This window comes from Denticeps clupeoides, chromosome 5 (assembly GCF_900700375.1).
Source record: "Denticeps clupeoides chromosome 5, fDenClu1.1, whole genome shotgun sequence".
Classification (NCBI taxonomy): domain Eukaryota; kingdom Metazoa; phylum Chordata; class Actinopteri; order Clupeiformes; family Denticipitidae; genus Denticeps; species Denticeps clupeoides.
This window is the reverse complement of record NC_041711.1, coordinates 2,435,727-2,457,308: the sequence shown is the minus strand read 5'-3', so window position 1 is coordinate 2,457,308 and position 21,582 is coordinate 2,435,727. Positions and strand designations below refer to the sequence as shown.

The following is a 21,582-nucleotide window of genomic DNA, read 5'->3' as shown; positions in this document are numbered from 1 at the left end:
GCACATATAACACCGGTGAAGGAAATTGCAGCCCCAATAGATCCCAGCCACTGCCAGGTAACATAATAATGAGATGTTCCATGAAGATGTATTGGAAGCAGAGAAATGGGCTCCAACTGGATCATCGTGTAGCTCCGTGGGTCTGCATCCTGGCTTGCAGTGGTTAGGATCAGCAACCAAGACTCCCTGATGCACCTGCACAGCTCCGCGTTGTCAGATCCAGTAGAAGAGTCTGTGCTGGTCCTGCTTGCAGTGTTGGCTTTTCAGGACTGTGCATCAGAGTCACTAATGGGAGATGAAGCCCCAGGTCCTTTTGTCGAGTGCTTGTGTGTCACCTACCCACCACGATGCCCTATGGGAAGGAGGCAAGCCGGTCTGCTGAGAATCCTTGGGTCTTGCGTTGATGTTACTATATGTACAAACTATATATTTTTGGTGGCCTGTTTTTAAGTTTAGTTTTGTTCTAAATTTGAACCTGGGTCTTCTGGTTCATAGGCTAGTGTGTTACCCACTAGGCTACTGCAACCCACTAAGACTAAAAGTTATTTAGTCTTATTTTAGTCAGGATTATCAATGAATATTTCAGTCCAGTTTTAGTCAACAAAAACAATGAAGAGATGCAATTCGATTTAACCCAGTCAGCGTAGTACAAGTCGAACAGACAAAACCTTTTTCTTTTAATGAAACCATTTCACAATTAAAACAAGGTTATCTTATTATTATTCTATTGTTACCTTAGAGACTCAAGAATACCACCAACTTAAAAGTTGTTTCTGACCCTTGGAACACACCTTGCAAGTGTCCTCTTTCAGATGGATAATGCACCCAAAAATGAGGAACACAAGGGTGGTAGTAGCCCAGGTTCAAACCCCACTTACTACCATCGTGTCCCTGAGCAAGACACTTAAGTTTGAGGATTAATGGTGGCAAGAAATTGCTGCATATGTCTTGGTGCCACATATATATATATAATAATATTATTGCTCTATCATATAAAGACCAGTGTTGAAAATTTGTCTCATAATCTTGCATGTTTCTGTTGTACAGGTCCTGGCGTTATCTGGGGATCTGGCAGCCTGCGGTCAGCTAGTCTCAGCCGTGGTCAGTAGCAGCAGTGGGCAGTTCCGCGGCCACCCCTTGCTGTGGCCAATGCCACCTGCTTCATTCTCAAAGAGCAGCTGGTCTCCGTACCCGGGAAAGGTGACCAACAGGCCAGGAACCCAGCTCACGCTGGCCGGCTAGCCGGCAGTCAGACTCCCGACCCGCGGCGGGCCCGTCCAGGGCAGGAACCATGTCCGAGTTTAGCCGAGAAGTGGTGGAGCTGGTGTGGGGGAGACAGACCGGCGCCGGGGCGGCGCCATCTCCCTTCAGGAGGTGGTCGCAGGGTGAGCGGCCATCTGGCCCGAGGCACGTTGTTCCTGTTGTGTGGTCAGGGAGGGCGTGTTGAGCTGATCTCGTGTTTCTGTTTGAAGGCTTCGTGTTCAGCGAGACGGAGCGCACGGCTCTGGAGCAGTTTGAAGGCGGCCCCTGTGCTGTGATCGCACCCGTGCAGGTGAGGGGTTTTCAGTAACACCCAGCTCTGGCAAGTCGCTGGGTGATTGGAAAGAAATGGACAAAGACCATTTCACAAGGCAACAATAAGCTTCCTCACCACAGTCAGATTTTTTTTTGGTTTTTGTGTATGTTTGTTTCAGGCATTTGTACTGAAGAATCTGCTGTTTAACGCTGAAAACGCCAACTGGAGAGAAATCTCAGGTGAGGCCTGAGTGTTTCTTCACCAGATCAGTAACATATAGGGACAAAACTTGCACAAGGGTGGCCTACCAAACCAGAGGAGTCCCAGGTTCAATTCCTCAATTCCTTTTATATAGATAGGCACATTATTTCCCTATTAACACTAATATACAACTTTGTGCATCCTGCTCAATCCTGATATGTATTTTCCAAAATCACTGCAATCCAAAAACATTGATAAGCAGTCCACTACATTTTGTTTCAAGTATTTGTAATGTAAGTGTTTCTATGTTCATTTTGGTGGAATGGCTGGGCTGTAGTGTACTTTCAAATGAATGGGGCAGTGGTGGCTTAGCGGTTAAGGAAGCAGCCCCGGGTCGAATCCCGGTCTGCCAAGGTGCCACTGAGGTGCCACTGAGCAAAGCACCGTCCCCACACACTGATTCCCGGCCACCTGTCATGGCTGCCCACTGCTCAGTAAGGGTGATGGTTAAAAGCAGAGGACAGATTTCTTTGTGTCACCGTGTGCTGTGCTGTTTATCACAATGACATTTTTTTATTTTTTTTTTGTGCTTGTGAGTCTGAATTGGTTGGATCGATTTTAACCACCATTATAAGAAGATGCTGTCTGTTCTTACACTTGTTTTCATAATGACTCCTCTCCCATGTACACACGCGGCTGCAGAGGAGGAACAGAAGAGTTTGCTCTGCTCCACTCTCAGTGAGCTGCTGGAGTCAGCGTGCCAGAGTCAGGCGCACACCTTCAGCCTGGCGGCCTGGTCGCGGAGGAAGAACGCCGACGTGGCGGTGGAGAACGCGGACCCCTCGCAGCCGGAGCCGAGCCGCTCCACAGAGCAGCACACGCCCGGTGAGTCCAGATCCCACAGTGACGCGCTTCGGCAATAAGCCAAGGACATTTGCCATCCACAGCAGTGCTGATCTTTCATAGGACCTCCCGTGAATTTTTGGAGCATTTTGATTACAGGTTAATCATGGCAGAAGTTAAAAGTTGTGCTGGAAACATATAACAAAAAAAAACATTTCCAGTGACTGAATGGACCCCTCAGATATAGGGGTGAAAGCACAAAATTAGGCTCCGGTATATATTTACAGCCAACCAATATTTGGTTGAATGTTGGTAGCCTTCAGTGATGAACCTACGAACCTACCAAAACGGTGGGATAAAGAAGGGTAAAACAGTGCTGAATCATGGCTGTAAAAATGGCTTAAAATGCACTTACAGTATGTGTGTTTTCAGATGAATTAACTAACCAGACGGTTATCGGAATGCTGGGCTAACACTGAGACCTGATCTGTAGTGTGATGATGTGTGGACTTTTCTTCTGTGTGTGTGTGTGTGTGTGTTTGTGTAGCTGCGTTGCCTGCTGAGGAGATTGGCTTTGATCGGTTTCACTCTCTGATTCAGTAAGTGATGTTTCATAACTACACTCACATTTCATACCCATTCAAGACTGTTTGAAAATAAGTCTTCTAGTATTTCTGGGTCCACTGGTTAGGGTTGCATAGATGCAAGCTACTGGAGGATCTAAATACTCTGACACTTAAAGGTCCCTCAATTTTTTTTTATAATTTTTTTTTTTTTATTATTTATTTCGTTTTTGTTGGTCCCCTAATGCTGTATCTGAAGTCTCTTTCCGAAATTCTGTGCCGTGGTGCAGAATTAGACACTTTGATCCAGTCCCACAATGAGATCGGTTCACAGTCTGTAGCTTTAAATGCTAATGAGGAGGAGAGAGGCGGGACGAGGAGGAGAGCGGCCTATAGAAGTTTAGGTGAACTGACTGCATCAACACCATTCACAAATAACAATGTTTGGCGCAGACAGGAAGTCGTATTGCGTTTTTTCCAGAAAAAATAAAGTGAACCCACTGGTTCTTCAAAGTCTCGCGTGAATGAACTAAACAAAACATTTGTTCTCATTTTTACATCCATCTTCCAAGTAACTGCAATGGTTCACTTGTTCGGAAGCCATGACGGTCGGTTGAGATAATGTTTTAGGGGAGGGGTGGGTGAGAAACGGGAGGTGACCTTTTGGACAAATTCCAAATCCGACCGTCTGAGCCGCCGCTCTCTGTATTGTGAAGCAGAATGACTAAAGCACTCTTTACACCTATCACCATTTCTAGCCACTGCAGAAACATAGGCAGACATTTTTTCTCTTCTAACCCAGGCGTGTGTGTGTGCGTGTGTTTCAGTAAGCAGACTGTGAGCTCTGTGTGTGAGCTGAGGGAGGTGGTGTTGTCTCTGTATGACAGCTGGAGGAATAAGTTCGGGGTCCTGCTCTTCCTCTACTCAGTCATTCTGACCAAGGTATGTATGTGTGTGTGTGTTTGTTTGTGTGTGTGTGTATTTTTATTAGTGCCTTTTCTTAATACTCTGCTCTATGTATATGTAGGGAATTGAGAACATCCGGAACGAGATTGAAGACCCGTCAGAGACCCTCATTGAGCCAGTTTTCGGCCATGGCAGGTCTGGAGCTTTTACTACTGTGTGCTGCGTTTCACCTCCAGAATATCTTCAGACCTTGTCAGCAGATTTGTGTCGGAACATCACCTTCCATATGAATGGCTGTTCCATAGAAAGGAAACAGTTCCTTGTCGAAGCAGCTCACAACGTCTGTGGATTTCATCCTTTCTGGAGAAGAACATCTGCTCTCCAGACCGGAGAAAATATATATATTTTTATTATTTTATTTTGCCCTGTCTCTTTAAGTGACCTTTCTCTCTTCATTCACACAGTCAGAGCCTGATCAACCTCCTGCTGTCTGGTCGTGCCGCGTCAAACGTCTGGGATGGAGATAGAGAGTGTTCTGGAATGAGTGAGTTTAAGACTTGGATGGTGGAAGGAAGGCTGGGCATAACTGATATTTCAGTTATGATATGAATTACATTCTCAAGTCAAGTATTTTGAATCGATCTAGACTATACCATACCACACAATATTTATTTATAAAGCATGTTCAATAAAAATCTAGAATAAAATAAGAGACCATACAGCAATTTCATTAAAACATGGTGTCGAATAAAACAGAAAACATTTAAGACAACATAGTAAAAGAATTATAAAAGGACTACATAAGAACCACATAAAACACTGCACACTGTGTTAAAAGCAAGGGTGAGGTGGTTTTTAAAAACTAGCGCTGAGCTCTTTTTTTTTTTTTTTTTTTTGCTGAAGGAATTTTTTCTTTTGTGTCTGAGGGTTGCATTAATTAAATGAATTTAAACCTATTTAGGGGCCATTACAGGATCACAATTAATGATTTGTGATTACGATAATCAGCATTGGACATGTTTTCTCAGTTCACTGCCTCTAAAATATGAATGAGTGCATGTTTCTATATTTTGTACTTATCTTGTTACAGTTATCGTTTTTTGTTAAAATCGTGATAAAATGTAATATTGCTCAATATGAGTGTTTTTTTTTCTCTTTCTTATATTACCCAACCACTGCTCTATATACAAATACAGCAGCAGTAATGAACCTTTTGAGTGGAGATACATATTTATCACCTGAAGGCGGCGCCATTTAACAACTTAAGAATTTTTATGTCCCCAGTAACTGTGAAATGACTTGAACACCTTTGTACACACATGCCTGAAACATGCAAACAATATGAATACAGTTTCTACTTTTCAGTTTGTGGTGTGTGTGTGTGCATTTCAGGGCTGAAGGGGATCCATGAACAGGCTTCGGTTGGGTTTCTCACACTCATGGAGTCACTTCGCTACTGTAAGGTAAGCAACATGGTGTCCCACCTGACATCATTAGACTACGGCGGTGTCAACTGTCCGCCCCCACCCTGGAACGCTTGTCTTGTTCCTCACACGTCCTGTGTGCTGTGGAGGAGCTGCAAGTGAATTCTCCCCATTTCCAGACGTTTTGTTGGACCGACTGCAGTCCGGATTCTGTTGACCGTCACACACAGTTACACTTTACCGAGAGTCAGACTGGCCCGTAGCTGAAAATTCCACTCCATGTACAACACACACACAGTGACTCTCGAGCCAAAACAAAACCACAATGTTGATGATCACACACACATTCTTACCTCAGCATCAAACACAAACTGCTCATCACAATAAACACACTATAGTGAACGTTTTCAGTATCCACTGTATGCACTCCTACACAATGATTATAGTGATCTGCTTCAGAATGTGTGTGTGTGTGTGTGTCATGTTCGAGAATGAAAATGATGATGATTATTTGGTTTTGCTGGGACCACTCCAGCCAGAAACCACGTCTCCACCAGCAATGTGTGTGTTTCTGTGAGAATCAGGCTTTATGGTGTGTGTGTGTGTGTGTGTGTGTGTGTTTAATCGACAACATCCTCAGGACGTTTTGCGGAGATTCCTTAGATGAACATGTAAACACACACACGCACTGATCTGTGCTATTAAAAGAACACTGTATATTTATGTCTTTTATTGGTCCACAGCATAATCAGATTCAAGTGAATAAACAGATTAAGTGAATAATTCTCTTCAGATGTTTACATGCATTTTACAGAATCCATTTCTTCCAAAAACCTAAATCTACATCCATTTTTGTCTGTCAGGTATAAACGAATATTTACTTTGGGGGATAAGGTCAGAGTCTAATGAATAAATGCACAATTAGCTATTTAATAAAAATAATACTAACATGCCTCTCTGCAGGTGGGGTCGTTCCTCAAATCCCCCAAATATCCCATCTGGATTCTGGGCAGCGAGACGCACCTGTCTGTGTTCTTCACCAAGGTGAGCCTCAGAACACACACACACATATATATATTCAAAAGCTATAAATAAAAGTTAAGATAAATATCCAATAAGCCTATAATTCTGGTCTGCATGTCTTTAGGCTGGTCATTCGTTCGTTCTTTTTTCCAGGGACGCTGTTCTTCTGCTACCTCGTGAATTGATCTGATTAGATGGAGTCGTTAGCTTTACTATTCTGACTGCGTGTCGATATTGATCTGAAACAGAGGCCAGTTTTTTCCTCGGGGTTTCTTTATCCAGTGCATACCTCTATCTCTCCCTCGCTCTCTAATTTAGGCTCTTGGCAGACGGCACGTCTGTCTTTTTCTCTTTTTTTTTTTTCTTCCCCCTCTCGATTTCATTACTTTTAAATTGAACCCAAAACGCAAGAATGTGTTCCGTAACACTCTTCATATTGGGATGGAGGCAGAGAGGGGAGAGAGAGAGAGAGGAGGCTTGTGGACTTATAAGGCAGCCAGAGTGGTGGTGTTCTGGCTCTGGCCATAACTTCGTAAGGCTGCCAAAACCCCACCACACACACACACACACACCCCTACTCATTCTCTGTTCAGGTATGTTTTTTAAAGAGACTGGCTGCTCATGTGCTTTATGCTCAGTGGAGATGTGACTCCTGTGATACCTCTCCCCACACACACACACACACACACACACACACACACACACAAAGAAATGCTGGCAACAATCGGCCTCATGTTTCAGTGTGTGCAGATTATGGAGATTATCATGTAAATTTTGTGTGTTTCCCTCTCTATGAGTTTACTATTGTGTGTAGTTGTAGATCTGTGTGTTCACATGTAATGAATTTGAGCCATGTGTGTCTTTTGGGATTTCTGAATATGTAAGAGAGTTATTGTGTGTGTGTGGAGGCTTTTAGGCAGTGATGGGATTTATTCTTCCTATCTGATTCAGCCAAGAATACAGAACTGCAAGAATGATCCCCTCTCCTCCATATTTTAAGCCACTCTGCAGTCCCATCGGGGGGCATAGACCCTTTTGGGGTGGTGTGTGTGTGTGTGTGTGTGTGTGTGTGTGTGTGTGTGTGTGTAATAGAATAAAGACTCCTCTTTTTTTGCACAGCATCGAAGAAACCTGAGCAGCTTGTAATGCGCTGTAATGAGATCTGTGCTCACATACAAAGTGAAGGCGAGAGCAGGGAGGTGTGAGACGGGGACATAACACCACCCTGAACCCCCATCACCCTCAGGTCCACAACCACATCCCTTTCATCATTACTTATTCCTCCATTCAAATGTATAATGTCCACAACAACATGACTCTTTCAGTTAGGATGAAGTATAGACTAATAAATCATCAAAACATGAAGACCCTGATATGATGATAAATTATCACATTTAATAAATATTTTCAGCCTGTGGACTGAACTGGCCCTGAAAAAAGTAAAGATCAACTCAACATTTTAGCACATCAAGCAAATATCAAGACAAGACACGCGTTCACTTATTCATATCCTTCAAATGTTGTCAACATTGTAAAACAGCAAAATAATATTCAGTGCCATAACCAGTCCAACATCACTTCAACTCCATGAAGTGGAAGCTGCGCAATAAGCCGCGTTTATTGTGATCATTTGTCACCGTTTTGGATGCTGTGAGATTTGACTTGATTTTCATCTCTAGTTTAGTCAAGGTTGCATCTCTGCGTTTATCATACACGTTTTTACTGGTATTGTGATGTGTGTGTGTGTGTGTGTGTGTGTGTGTGTGTGTGTGTGAGTCTTTTTTTTTTTTTCTTTCTGTGACTAATGGAGAAACCAGCTGAAGCTCTATAGGCTCATGTCTCACTGATTTACAAAGCGGTACATGCTCAGACTGAAATGCACAGAAGCAGGAAAACACACTAAAGGGAACTATGAGGAATTTGAGTGTGTTGAGAGACGGTGTGTGTGTGTGTGTGTGTGTGTGTGTGTGTGTGTGTGTGTGTTAGGAGGGAGGCATCACATAATAGATTCCAGCCAGATATAAAATTTTATATCCCTGCAGGGGCACAAGATCAAAGTTGAATGTGTGTGACTGTGTGTTTCCCAAGATATTGAGCCTCACAGTTGCTTGTATCTCCTGACAACATCATTAATCATCCCTTCATTCCTTTGTCAGAAATTGTGTGTTTGTGTGTAACTGTGCAACACACACACCTAAATGGGCTTTTATTCATGTAGCATCCTTTTGTGTCTTTTTCTGGGAACACGTACATCCACTGTTCATGGATGTGAGTGTGAATAAGGCTACTTTACTAACAAAGGCTGAGACGTGTAGAACACACACCCAGGAGACAGACTCTGAGAGTGTGTTAAGGACGTGTATCAGATGTCGGCACTTTTCCTCCACATCCACAATTAAGGGGTGTGTGTGTGTTCATTCTATTGTTTATATCTTAGTGGGATGTAAACGATTCACAAAGAAAGGAAAGTATAGGGACAAACCAGAGTTAAAGTGCCTGCTGACATTTTTATCTGAGTCTTCATGTAACAAATTCTCTTCATCTTTATGAATTTGTTTGAGTACAGAGATTTTAGCACAGCACTCTACCGCATAGTCCAGCCTAGCACCATCCAACCTAGCCTAGCATCACACAGCTATGCACAGCCCAGCATCACACATTCCAGCACCATACAGGTCACCACAGCCCAGCACCACACATCCCAGCACCATACAGGTCACCACAGCCCAGCACCACACATCCCAGCACCATACAGGTCAGCACAGCCCAGCACCATACAGGTCAGCACAGCCCAGCACCATACAGGTCAGCACAGCCCAGCACCATACAGGTCAGCACAGCCCAGCACCATACAGGTCAGCACAGCCCAGCACCATACAGGTCAGCACAGCCCAGCATCACACATTCCAGCACCATACAGGTCAGCACAGCCCAGCATCACACATCCCAGCACCATACAGGTCAGCACAGCCCAGCATCACACATCCCAGCACCATACAGGTCAGCACAGCCCAGCATCACACATTCCAGCACCATACAGGTCACCACAGCCCAGCATCACACATCCCAGCACCATACAGGTCAGCACAGCCCAGCACCATACAGGTCAGCACAGCCCAGCACCATACAGGTCAGCACAGCCCAGCATCACACATTCCAGCACCATACAGGTCAGCACAGCCCAGCATCACACATCCCAGCACCATACAGGTCAGCACAGCCCAGCATCACACATCCCAGCACCATACAGGTCAGCACAGCCCAGCATCACACATTCCAGCACCATACAGGTCAGCACAGCCCAGCATCACACATCCCAGCACCATACAGGTCAGCACAGCCCAGCATCACACATTCCAGCACCATACAGGTCAGCACAGCCCAGCATCACACATTCCAGCACCATACAGGTCACCACAGCCCAGCATCACACATCCCAGCACCATACAGGTCAGCACAGCCCAGCATCACACATTCCAGCACCATACAGGTCAGCACAGCCCAGCATCACACATTCCAGCACCATACAGGTCACCACAGCCCAGCATCACACATCCCAGCACCATACAGGTCAGCACAGCCCAGCATCACACATCCCAGCACCATACAGGTCACCACAGCCCAGCATCACACATCCCAGCACCATACAGGTCACCACAGCCCAGCATCACACATCCCAGCACCATACAGGTCAGCACAGCCCAGCACCACACATCCCAGCACCATACAGGTCAGCACAGCCCAGCATCACACATCCCAGCACCATACAGGTCAGCACAGCCCAGCATCACACATTCCAGCACCATACAGGTCAGCACAGCCCAGCACCACACATCCCAGCACCATACAGGTCACCACAGCCCAGCATCACACATCCCAGCACCATACAGGTCAGCACAGCCCAGCACCACACATCCCAGCACCATACAGGTCAGCACAGCCCAGCACCACACAGCCCAGCACCATACAGGTCAGCACAGCCCAGCACCATACAGGTCAGCACAGCCCAGCACCATACAGGTCAGCACAGCCCAGCACCATACAGGTCACCACAGCCCAGCATCACACATCCCAGCACCATACAGGTCACCACAGCCCAGCATCACACATCCCCAGCACCATACAGGTCAGCACAGCCCAGCATCACACATCCCGCACCATACAGGTCAGCACAGCCCAGCATCACACATTCCAGCACCATACAGGTCACCACAGCCCAGCATCACACATCCCAGCACCCATACAGGTCACACAGCCCAGCATCACACATTCCAGCACCCATACAGGTCAGCACAGCCCAGCATCACACATTCCAGCACCATACAGGTCCCCACAGCCCAGCATCACACATCCCAAGCACCATACAGGTCAGCACAGCCCCAGCATCACACATTCCAGCACCATACAGGTCAGCACAGCCCAGCATCACACATTCCAGCACCATACAGGTCACCACAGCCCAGCATCACACATCCCAGCACCATACAGGTCAGCACAGCCCAGCATCACACATCCCAGCACCATACAGGTCACCACAGCCCAGCATCACACATCCCAGCACCATACAGGTCACCACAGCCCAGCATCACACATCCCAGCACCATACAGGTCAGCACAGCCCAGCACCACACATCCCAGCACCATACAGGTCAGCACAGCCCAGCACCACACATCCCAGCACCATACAGGTCAGCACAGCCCAGCATCACACATTCCAGCACCATACAGGTCAGCACAGCCCAGCACCACACATCCCAGCACCATACAGGTCACCACAGCCCAGCATCACACATCCCAGCACCATACAGGTCAGCACAGCCCAGCACCACACATCCCAGCACCATACAGGTCAGCACAGCCCAGCACCACACATCCCAGCACCATACAGGTCAGCACAGCCCAGCATCACACATTCCAGCACCATACAGGTCAGCACAGCCCAGCACCACACATCCCAGCACCATACAGGTCAGCACAGCCCAGCATCACACATTCCAGCACCATACAGGTCAGCACAGCCCAGCACCACACATCCCAGCACCATACAGGTCAGCACAGCCCAGCACCATACAGGTCAGCACCACACAAGCCAGCCCCATAAAGCCCAGCACTGCACAGCCCTGCACAGCTCCGCATATCCCAGCTCCATACATAGCACTGCATAGCCCAGCCTTAAGATTTAATCACTTAAGATTAAATAGCATGTTGCCAGTTTAAATATATTCATCACTGCATTAATTAACCAATTAAGCACTCATGTATATCCAGGTGGCAAGTTAATTTTGGCAGGCTGTGTGTGTGTGTGTGTGTGTGTGTGTGTGTGTGTGTGTGGAAGTAAGTGTAAATGTGTTTTTCCTGTGTGCTGAACGTTGTCATCTTGTCTGGAATTTATACAGAGGCCTGCAGTTAAAAGAAAAGCACAGGTTGTGTTTCACAAACACACATACACACCTTTTAAGGTTAAACTCAGAGTCTTGGCTAAGCTGCTGATCTCTGAAGACTTACTAACCCCCAGAGTATATCACACACACACACACACACACACACACACACACATCAGTGGTGGCTTTGTAAAAATGTCTCACTGTCATGAACTGCTCAGCTTCAGTATTTTTTATTTTGACCCTGGTGGTGTGACCAGTGGCTCACATCATCTCCCCTAACCACGCCCAAACCGTCTTTATGTCACTCTGTTCTTTTCTTAGGAATGTGAGTGTGTGTTGTTTCTCCTGTAGAATACTTTGGTGACTGTATCATCTGGCTGTTTTGGCCCTGGAGCTCCATGTAAGGATGTAAGAGCTCAGATAGGAGATTAGATGGTTTTTGACTTTGTGTGTGCGTGAGTACCGTGTTGTCTGAGGGATTCTGAAAAACAGTAAGTAAAGATGGCAACAGCACAACAGTGATGTGTACACATGCACACACACACTGTCCTCTAATTTACTTCTGTTAGAAGTATGTGTGTGTGTGTGTGTGTGCGCGCTGTCAGACACAGACTGCTAAGGGCTTTCTGATGTAAACGAGTTTTATTGTTGATTTATTGATTTCCCCAAATACAGTTACTATCTGTCTCTCGGTCCCTCTGTCTGTCTCTAGGAATTAGCTCTGGTAGCTCCTGAGTCTCCATCAGAACAGGCCCGGAGAGTTTTCCAGACGTACGACCCGGAAGGTAACACACACACACACGCACACCCTCCCCTCATCAACAGCATTAATCCTCTCATTCTACCATCTGCACTCACCTTCATCCTCAGGCGGATGCCTGGGATGAATACATGATTCTGCCTGATACAGAGAGTGACGAGCATGCTGTGTCCGCACTTACGAATGTGGAGAGGTGCATGTTGGGACCTTTCAATTCCAGACAGGTCGTTGTTAAAAACCAAGTGATCGTTTTGTGACTCACACAGCTCTAAACCTCATCAGTGTCGGGTCACAAGGCCGTCACAGGAGTTCAGTTCCATTGTGATGCTCACTTTACACGCCGCCACGTCTTTCCGCCCCGTTGCCGGCGGCGGTGAGGGTTCGGTTCAAGAGAAATCTGTATATACACAGTTTCATTTTTGTTTGGGTTTTCTGCCTTAATCCATAAGGCCTTAAAGACCACAAAGATCACACTTCTTTCATACACACACGCACGCACGTAGCTGTGTGTGTGTGTGTGTGTGTGTGTGTGTGTGGGTGGGTGGACAGACAGGAGAGAGAAAAACAGAATCGAGGTTTGCATGTTTTCATTCATTATTTCAAAACAGACTTTAGTCCAACACACACACACACACACACAGAGAGCTTAGAGTCACTTCCAAACACACACACACACACACACACACACACACGCAATTGTGTTGTTCCAGATGTACAGGGTCAGAGTTTGGTAGCTTCGTGATCAACAAATAGTGAGTGTCTGTGTGTTGGAGAGGGGTGTGTGTGTGTGTGTGTGTGTGTGTGTGTGTGTGTGTGTGTGTGTGTTGTAGGAGGAGGAGAATTTGAAGCATAATCTCTTTAACACTGTAAACAACATTCTTGACTCTTCTGACTCCCCTTTATAAGAACAATATGCTGGGGTATCGTTCAGTTTCCGTGTAATCTCTCTCACTCGCGCGCACACGCACACGCACACACACACACACACACACACACACCAGACACTGACACAGGCAGTTTCCAAAAAAAACATATAAATTCTAATGTCTGTTAGCAGTCCAGGCAGTCGTACACACTGATGTTCGTGTGTGTGTGTGTGTGTTCAAAATGTTCCTGAGCATCTGAAAATAATCCAGTCAGATTCAACAAGAGGAGGGTAAAACAAAGCTAGTTGTGTGCGCGTGTGCAAGCAGTTCCTGAGGAGGCTTAAAAGTGTGTGTGAGTGTGTATATACACTGTCAGAAACAGACTGTTGAGTGTCTTCTGCTTTAAATAAGTTATATTGCCAGATTATTCCCCAAATACAGTGAATATCTGCCTCTGTTGTGAAGCAGCTGAAAATAATCCAGTCAGATTCGACAAGAGGAATGTAAAACAAATCTACTTGCCAAAGTTTGTGTGTGTGTGTGTGTGTGTGTGCGCGCACGCGTGTGTGTTGAAGATGCTGAAAAGTGTCAGATTCAACCAGTTGATGTGATTTTTAAACTCTGTTTATGTGTCTCTCAGATAAAGGCTTCATTCCTGGCACGTTGTTGGAGGATGTGATGAAGGCCTTGGATCTTGTGTCCGAACCAGAATAGTAAGTTGTGTGTATGTGTGTGTGTTGCAGTTATCAGATGTGTGACACAGCCAAGCTGTTTCATTTCTTCCTTAAAAAGTAAAATTTTGTGTGTGTGTGTGAGAGAGACAGAGTGTAATCCCACATCATATCACTGCTTCCAAATTTGGCTGCTACTCACCAAGCCCATTATAAAATGTATTCTGAGGTGGATTGATTTGATTGTTTTTAACACTCAGTTAGTCCTGCCTGTCATCAGAGCTCCAAATATCCACACATACACACACACACACACACAGAGACACAGACTCACTCATCTGGAGACACTGTGTGTTTCAGTGTGAATCTGATGAAGTCAAAGCTGGATCCTGAAGGGTTGGGGATTGTGCTGCTGGGCCCCTTCCTGGTGGAGTTTTTCCCAGACCAGGTAAAATGTGCCATGGGTGTGTTGATCCTCCATTGCTACGATCACACACACACACACACACACACACACACACATAACGCCCACTTACCTAACTGGACAGGTCATTCTTCTGTTCGGACCAGTTTTCTCTCTTCTTTGCCAGACCTGGATGGAGAAGTGCTTTTGGCTGTGGCCAGGGGTGAAAATCCCTCATCATTGTTTGGGGGGACATTAGACAGTAATTCCTGAGGGGGACATTAAAAAAAGCTCATGTCTAATATAATATGAAATAATATCTGTTGTTCTTTATTAGTCCATATGCTACCTGTCTACATGTTTTTGGATGCTCTTCCTCTCCTAACCCAGCGTTAATATCACACATCACGCTGCTTAAGATGACAGTAGACGTTGTCTATGTGGAACATGCCAGACTTTGCACAAAGGAGCTGAACTGTAGCTTTATGTGTCCTGTGCTGTGCTTGTTGAACAAGTGTAGTGACCAAGAACCAGTTTTAATGCATGCAACTACATACACGCCGCTCTGCTCTGCACCTCGCAGTGCAGCAGCAGCCCCTCCCACCAGAGAAATGGATCGTTGGACTGAACCACTGAGGATTAGGCGGGTGTGGGGTGTAAAGCTATCACTTGTTGTAACTCTCAAACAGAGTGTTTTTAAATAGCATGACATGACCTGGATGGAGAACTGCTGGTGGTGGTCAGAGCTGGATTGAGAAAGGCTGGTGGCCGTGAGGTGATGGTGGTCGGACCTGGATGGAGAAGTGCTGGTGGTTCTGGTCAGACCTGGATGGAGAAGTGCTGGTTGCTGTGGGGTGGTGGTCGAACCTGGAGTTGGTGGTGGTCTGATCTGGATGGAGAAGTGCTGGTGGGTGTGGGGAGGTTGTGGTCTAACCTGGATTGGGAAGTGCTGGTTGCCGTGGGGTGGTGGTTGGACCTGGATGAAGAAGTTCTGGTGTGTGTGGGGTGGTGGTTGTCAGACCTGGACAGAGACAGAGAAGTGCTGGTGATGCTGGTAAGACCTGGATGGAGAAGTGCTAGTGGCCGTGGGGGGGTGGTGGTGGTCTGACGTGGCGTGGGGTGGTTGTGGTTGGACCTGGATGGAGAAGTGCTGGTGGGTGTGGGGTAGTGGTGGTCAGACCTGGATGAAGAAATGCTGATGGCCATGGGGTGGTGATGGTGGTCGGACCTGGATTGAGAAGTGCTGGTGTGTGTGGGGTGGTTGTGGTCTGTTGTGGATGAATAAGTTCTGGTGGCCGTGGGGTGGTTGTGGTTGGACCTGGATGGAGAAGTGCAGGGCGGGTGTGGGGTGGTGGTTAATTTCATGATGGAGATGGATGGTCAGCAGATGGCCACCTCATGGAAGAGTCTGAACCATGCCACATGAGCGCCTTCTATTTAAAAACACTCCACACACACACACTGACAACACACCTGACCTTCTCTCATTCTCTCATGCAGGAATCTGGAGTCCCCGACTCGTTTTCTGTGTTTCACTACAACGGCCTGAAGCAGTCCAACCATAACGAGAAGGTACGATACACACACAATGAGTGTGTGTGGCGCTCCTTACCCACATCCAGCCCCAGACACTTCAGCGGCTCTGTGCTGCTCTGAAGTCGCCATGGTTATTACCCTCTTAAAATTAGGAAGTGGTTTGTAGCTCACACACATCCTACACACTGTTCCATAGAGCCTGAATGAAATTCCCACCTGGCAGTACTTCAGACTCTCTCATCCTTAACCAGTAGCAATAGCCTGTACCTGTGTGTGTGTGTGTGTGTGTGTGTCAGCCTGCTAAATGCATTAGCAGTAGGCAGGAAAGGGAATCTCTTGGCAGTTCCGTTCTGTTTCCTGGATGACACACACTGTAGAAGTGTGCAAAAGTGAAGATGCTTATTTAAGAGAATTTAATAAAATAGAAGTTCAAGGCGAAGTTCAGGGGTGCGATTAGACGGCAGAGGGACATATTTCACTAGGTCCTCACAGTGATACCAGTAACATTGTGTGTGCATGACAGTGAAGTTTTGTCTACCTTTCTGATGGACTGTAATGTCTGACTGCTCATACAGTCTGGTTCATACACTGATGTTTACATCATCTAAACAGACAGACTTTGATAGATGGTTAGAGGTTAGACAGGAAGTGACTCCCTCTGTTCCTCTCTCTCTCACACACACACACACACACACACACACACACCACATGTACAGAGGCTGTTGTGTTTGGCATATCCATGCTGACCCATCCACCAGCTGTACTGTAACAGCGAGAGGACAGCTGGAGTAGAGTTAACATCTGCAGCCGTGTGTGTGTGTGTGGGTGCTGCTTTACGTACACACACACACACACACACACACACTTCCATATGGACATCAGCTGTGTTTTCATGTTTGCAATGTCGTCAGAAGAGTGATGGGCAAGAACACTCCAAAAGTATAATAGTCTTTCTCTCTTTGTGTGTGTATGTGTGTGTGACAGGTGTGTTATGTAGAGGGTACCGTGCTGCTTTTGGGCTTTGAGGACCCGATGGTGCGGACCGACGACACCCCAGTGAAACGCTGCCTACAGACCAAATGGCCGTACATTGAACTACTGTGGACCACAGAGAGGTCCCCCTCTCTCAACTAGCACCAACACACCACACCTGCAACAAAACATTCCCTCACCCCGAAAAAGGACCTTACACACACTGCACCCCCCCCCCCCCCACACACACACACACACACACACACACACACTTTACATTTCTACATTTATTTTACAGCTCTATGTGGAGCAGATCTTTCCTCTCAGACTGTTTTGCCTCCTGCCAATCAGAGTCGCTCCAGTTCATCATCGTTTATGTTGAACGTTAAGATAGTCGGTTGCTCTGTGACTAGTTTAAAGGGCAAGCGGACCAATTCCTCAGACTGGATCACAAACTGATAAGGTAGCTAGACACACACACACACACACAGAGGAAGGGTCCCAGGTACAGAATTCTGTGTCTGGCCTGCACAGGAGAAAACAGAAACGTTAAACCTATTTATTCTGACACTCAGTGACGTACTCTGAAATAAAGTTGACTTTTTTTTTTTTTTTTTTCTCCTTCATTTGTTTGTGTGTCTTTGAAATGAAACCCTCCCCTTACCAGCACTACATAGAAGTTGCCAGAACTCTCACCAACACTGTCATCAGCTCTTTAAGTGTCGCTGCTTATGATCAGCTGAATCAGAGCGGAACCATTTCACCATGAAAGGTAAATGGAAGAGATTCTCTGCCGTGAATAAATATTACCGGAAGTGTAGGACCATGTCCCCCAGGACCAGTTCCCCCCACATTTCTCAACCTGTCCAGGTGAAGTGATCCAGCTGCTACAGGTGGGAACTGTGGTGGGGGTCACGATGACCCACGGGGGCCGTGAGACGGGTTCCAGAGAATGTGGTACGTTCCTAATGTTTGTACAGAATTAAAATACTTTCCAATCCCATGAGCCCATATTTTATTCGTGACAGAACACTGATAACATAACCTTTATCCACTGAATGAGATCATTTCAGATTTGATGCCTGCTTTAAGATCCAAAAAGTTGGCACAGCGGCAACTGAAGGCTGAAGGAAAAAGACATGAATGTAGTAACTAAGGAAGTATGTCGTAGAGATGCAGATACCTTCTAATCTGTGAAAGAGTGTAAAAGACGCCTATGAAATGGAAAACGTTCTGTAAGTGCAAATTTGACGCTGTTGGTTATCAAGGATGGTGTGTCCTGCGGGCGGAACAGGAGGGAGACCTTCCAGCGTGTTATCAGGGTTCAGCATCTCTGGTGATATGGACGTGCATAGGCACATGTTCTTGTGTCAACTGGTTCAGTCCCTAGTAATGTCAGGACAGGATTACTGTAACTCCCTTCGAGCAGGTCCACCTCTGACTACCATCTGGCCTCTACAACTAGTACAGAACGCAGCAGAACCTTCCCAAATTCTCCCACACCGCCCCACTGCTACGTTCCCTCCTCAGTAGCCTACAAAGCCAAACATGGAGTAGCACCATCCTACCTCAGAGCCCTTCTTACACCTCGCACTCTCCGAGCCTCCAGTACTGCTCGCCTGGTCCCTCCATCTCTGAAGGCTCTGGTCTAGACTAGTTCCCCTCGAGGTCAGAACAGCACAGTCGCTGAACTTGAATGAATATGCCACGCAATAAGCAATAAATGTACATGTAACGTAATTACGTCTGCCTGAATTGTCCTGAATGTTGTCCTCGTCCAATCGATTGTATTTTATAGTCCTGTGCAAAGTTACGGTTTTGTCTATTTCTTATTGTGCCACCTTTCCCCGGTCTGAGAAAAGTAGCCTTGTACATCTTGACCTTGTTTCTCCACAGTGAACATAATATCGTTCCAGCACCTCCACATGTGTATGAGAGTGGCCCTGACTCCATTCAAGCCCACGATTTAAACCCTGGCAGGACAAACTAGAGCTCAATTCTCTCGCTGGACAAAAAAAGTAGCAGAGTTGAATACAAGAGGGAGGACATTGTTCAACTGTCAAAGTTTTATTGAGCCCTGTGACCTGCGAGATCGAGACAACATGAAATGCTGAAAGGTATTTAAAGGTGTGCTCCACGCCGGACTTTCAGGGCGTATTTCAGCAGGACGATGCAGACCCACGTACTGCAGGTATTACCACCGCATGGCTTCATCGGTGAAGAGTCTGAACTGGCCCGCCTGCAGTCCAGATCTTTCACCGACAGACAACATTTGGTGCATCATTCAACACATGAAAATTCTATTTCAGACCTGTAGCAAGCAAATCAAATTTTAAATATTGTATATGTTGTCTGTGTTCTGAATGAAATAATGGCATTTTTTGGTATTGTACTGAACAGCTCAGTATCTTGCTTGGAATGATCAGAATTTATAATAATCCTATTTGAGGAAACGTGTTTTTATGCTCTCTCTCTCTCTGTGTGAAAGTCCAGAAATTCCATTCATACTCGGCCCATGGGGAATTGATTATGTGCGTGAAGTTGTGCTACCTGTGTGTGTGTGTGTGTGTGTGTTAGGGGGGGGGGGTTGGATGAAGAAGCCACATCCAGAAAATGTCAGAAATCTGGAGTCGAGGTGTTTATGTTGTAAGAGAAAGAGAGCAGGACGAGAAGATGTGTGTGTGTGTGTGTGTGTGTGTTTGAGAGAGAGATTTCTCTCGACACTTCAACTTCACGTTCAAGTTGAGCTTTATTGTCACTTCAGCTACAGAACCTGGTGCTACATGTAACATTTAAACAAAATGACAGACCGTCATAAAGTTATGATATAAACCCGAGACAGCGCGTCTTTCCTCCCCATTGCAGCTTTATAGATTTCTGGGTTTATAGGCGTTTTGGTGGTGGTTTAGTTTAGAAAACACACTGACCAATTGCGTGCGAGATAAGCCCCTGACGTCATACCAGTCAGCCAATCACGTACATGCATTCCTGGCGGCAAACGCTGCGACTTGACAGAGACAAGAGTGCGAGATGCACGGCGGACTGATAAAAAGACGGAAGAAAGTAGCAGAAAAAGAGCGATAGACGAGAAAACAAACGGCAACTGGGTGGTAGTAGCCTAGTTGGTAACACACTCGGTTATGAACCAGAAGACCCTGGTACAAATCCCACTTACTACCATTGTCTCCCTGAGCAGGACACTTAACCCTGAGTGTCTCCAGGGGGGGACTGTCCCTGTAACTACTGATTGTAAATCGCTCTGGAAAGACAGGTGAGAAATATAAAGAATAATAGAGCGTTTAATCCGGAATGGACAGACTTTTTTTTTTTTTTTTTTTATTCGTCAAAGTTGGAGCTCTAAACCAGAGTGTCTTGTCTGTTCAAACCCGTGGCACTTATTGAAAGTGCTAGTGTGAAATGCTATTAACGAGACAAAACATGAGATTTGAAGAAACATACCCACTCAGATCTGAAGCGAGATGACCAGTCCACCGGGACCCCGAGTCATGTGACAGCCCCGCCCTGGCAGCTCCTCCTGCCCCCATTAAGCAGGTCATTAAATGTGGCCGACCTGGTGGACGTGTGAATTGGGCCTGATTTTCCTGGGCATGGATGAAAGGGCAGCATTATAAGTTGGAGATAAGGCCTCCACCTGTGTTGAGTGAGGGGTTCCCTCACTCCTCTCTCAAACCACCTATCTTCTCTGTCCAATATTTGAACATTCTCGTCCAAAAAAGTCCTTTGTCCTTACGGTGAAGGTACACCGCTGATTCTGGCCCTGAGGTGTTGCTCCTTCTGTGCTGGGCCATCCTCCTGTGTAGCAGCTGTTTGGTTTCCCCGATGTACAGCTCGGAGCACTCTTCACCGCACCGGACAGCATTCACTACATCGCTCATCGTCTTCAGATGCCTGTCTTCCTTATTTCTGGCTTCTGTGGTGGTGGGAAGTGCTAACCCAGCTAGACGAAGCCATGCGTATGGCACCATGTGTAGGTTTAGCTGTGACCCCAAAGCATTCTGTGAAGACCTTTTAGGGCACACGTCCCTTCAGACCAGTTCAAGAGGAGTATACATCTACCTGGCCATGAGGGACTGTTAACAAAGCGATTCCAACAACCACAAATGGAGCCCCTGCTATGACAGGGAGAAAGGAGCAGTATCGAGCTGAGCTCATATCTCACCGCTCATTCGTCACTCTGCCTTCTGCGCCTCTCTGTCACACGGGCATGCCGAGGTGACGAGTACGATGACTTCCTCAGAGAGCTCGATGCACAACGATGTGAGATGGCTCAGCAGAGGCAGGGTGTTGGCATGCTTTTGGTCCATTAGGAGGGACATAGCATCTTCTTTTAAGGAGTCAGAAGGCAAAAGAAAGTGAGAAACAGATGGACAAAGTGGCCAACCATGTTCATTCAGAATCCATTTCTCATCACTGATGTCAGAGGGTTCTCAAAGGAAGTAACACAGCACTTTGAATGGGCAAATGCTGAGCCTCTGCAGATGAAAGAACTGACC

General features: G+C 46.4%; 1 protein-coding gene across 2 annotated transcripts in view; it reads left to right on the top strand.

Moving 5' to 3' along the window:
* The window catches only part of mindy3 (MINDY lysine 48 deubiquitinase 3), a 31,258-nt gene that overhangs the window by 509 nt on the left and 9,167 nt on the right, over positions 1-21,582 (top strand). Inside the window, exons 2-16 of one of the 2 annotated variants that reach the window (XM_028980512.1) lie at positions 1,048-1,385; positions 1,473-1,552; positions 1,695-1,755; positions 2,420-2,602; positions 3,108-3,159; positions 3,951-4,065; positions 4,151-4,224; positions 4,494-4,573; positions 5,422-5,492; positions 6,417-6,497; positions 12,573-12,645; positions 14,127-14,199; positions 14,518-14,605; positions 16,061-16,132; positions 17,081-18,069. In XM_028980512.1, the coding sequence (XP_028836345.1) occupies positions 1,292-1,385; positions 1,473-1,552; positions 1,695-1,755; positions 2,420-2,602; positions 3,108-3,159; positions 3,951-4,065; positions 4,151-4,224; positions 4,494-4,573; positions 5,422-5,492; positions 6,417-6,497; positions 12,573-12,645; positions 14,127-14,199; positions 14,518-14,605; positions 16,061-16,132; positions 17,081-17,230 (1,347 nt within the window). In that variant the 5' untranslated portion in view covers positions 1,048-1,291 and the 3' untranslated portion in view covers positions 17,231-18,069. Of the gene's footprint in view, positions 1-1,047; positions 1,386-1,472; positions 1,553-1,694; positions 1,756-2,419; positions 2,603-3,107; positions 3,160-3,950; positions 4,066-4,150; positions 4,225-4,493; positions 4,574-5,421; positions 5,493-6,416; positions 6,498-12,572; positions 12,646-14,126; positions 14,200-14,517; positions 14,606-16,060; positions 16,388-17,080; positions 18,070-21,582 lie in introns of those variants that run through there. The other variant, XR_003749802.1, reaches the window with a different exon arrangement.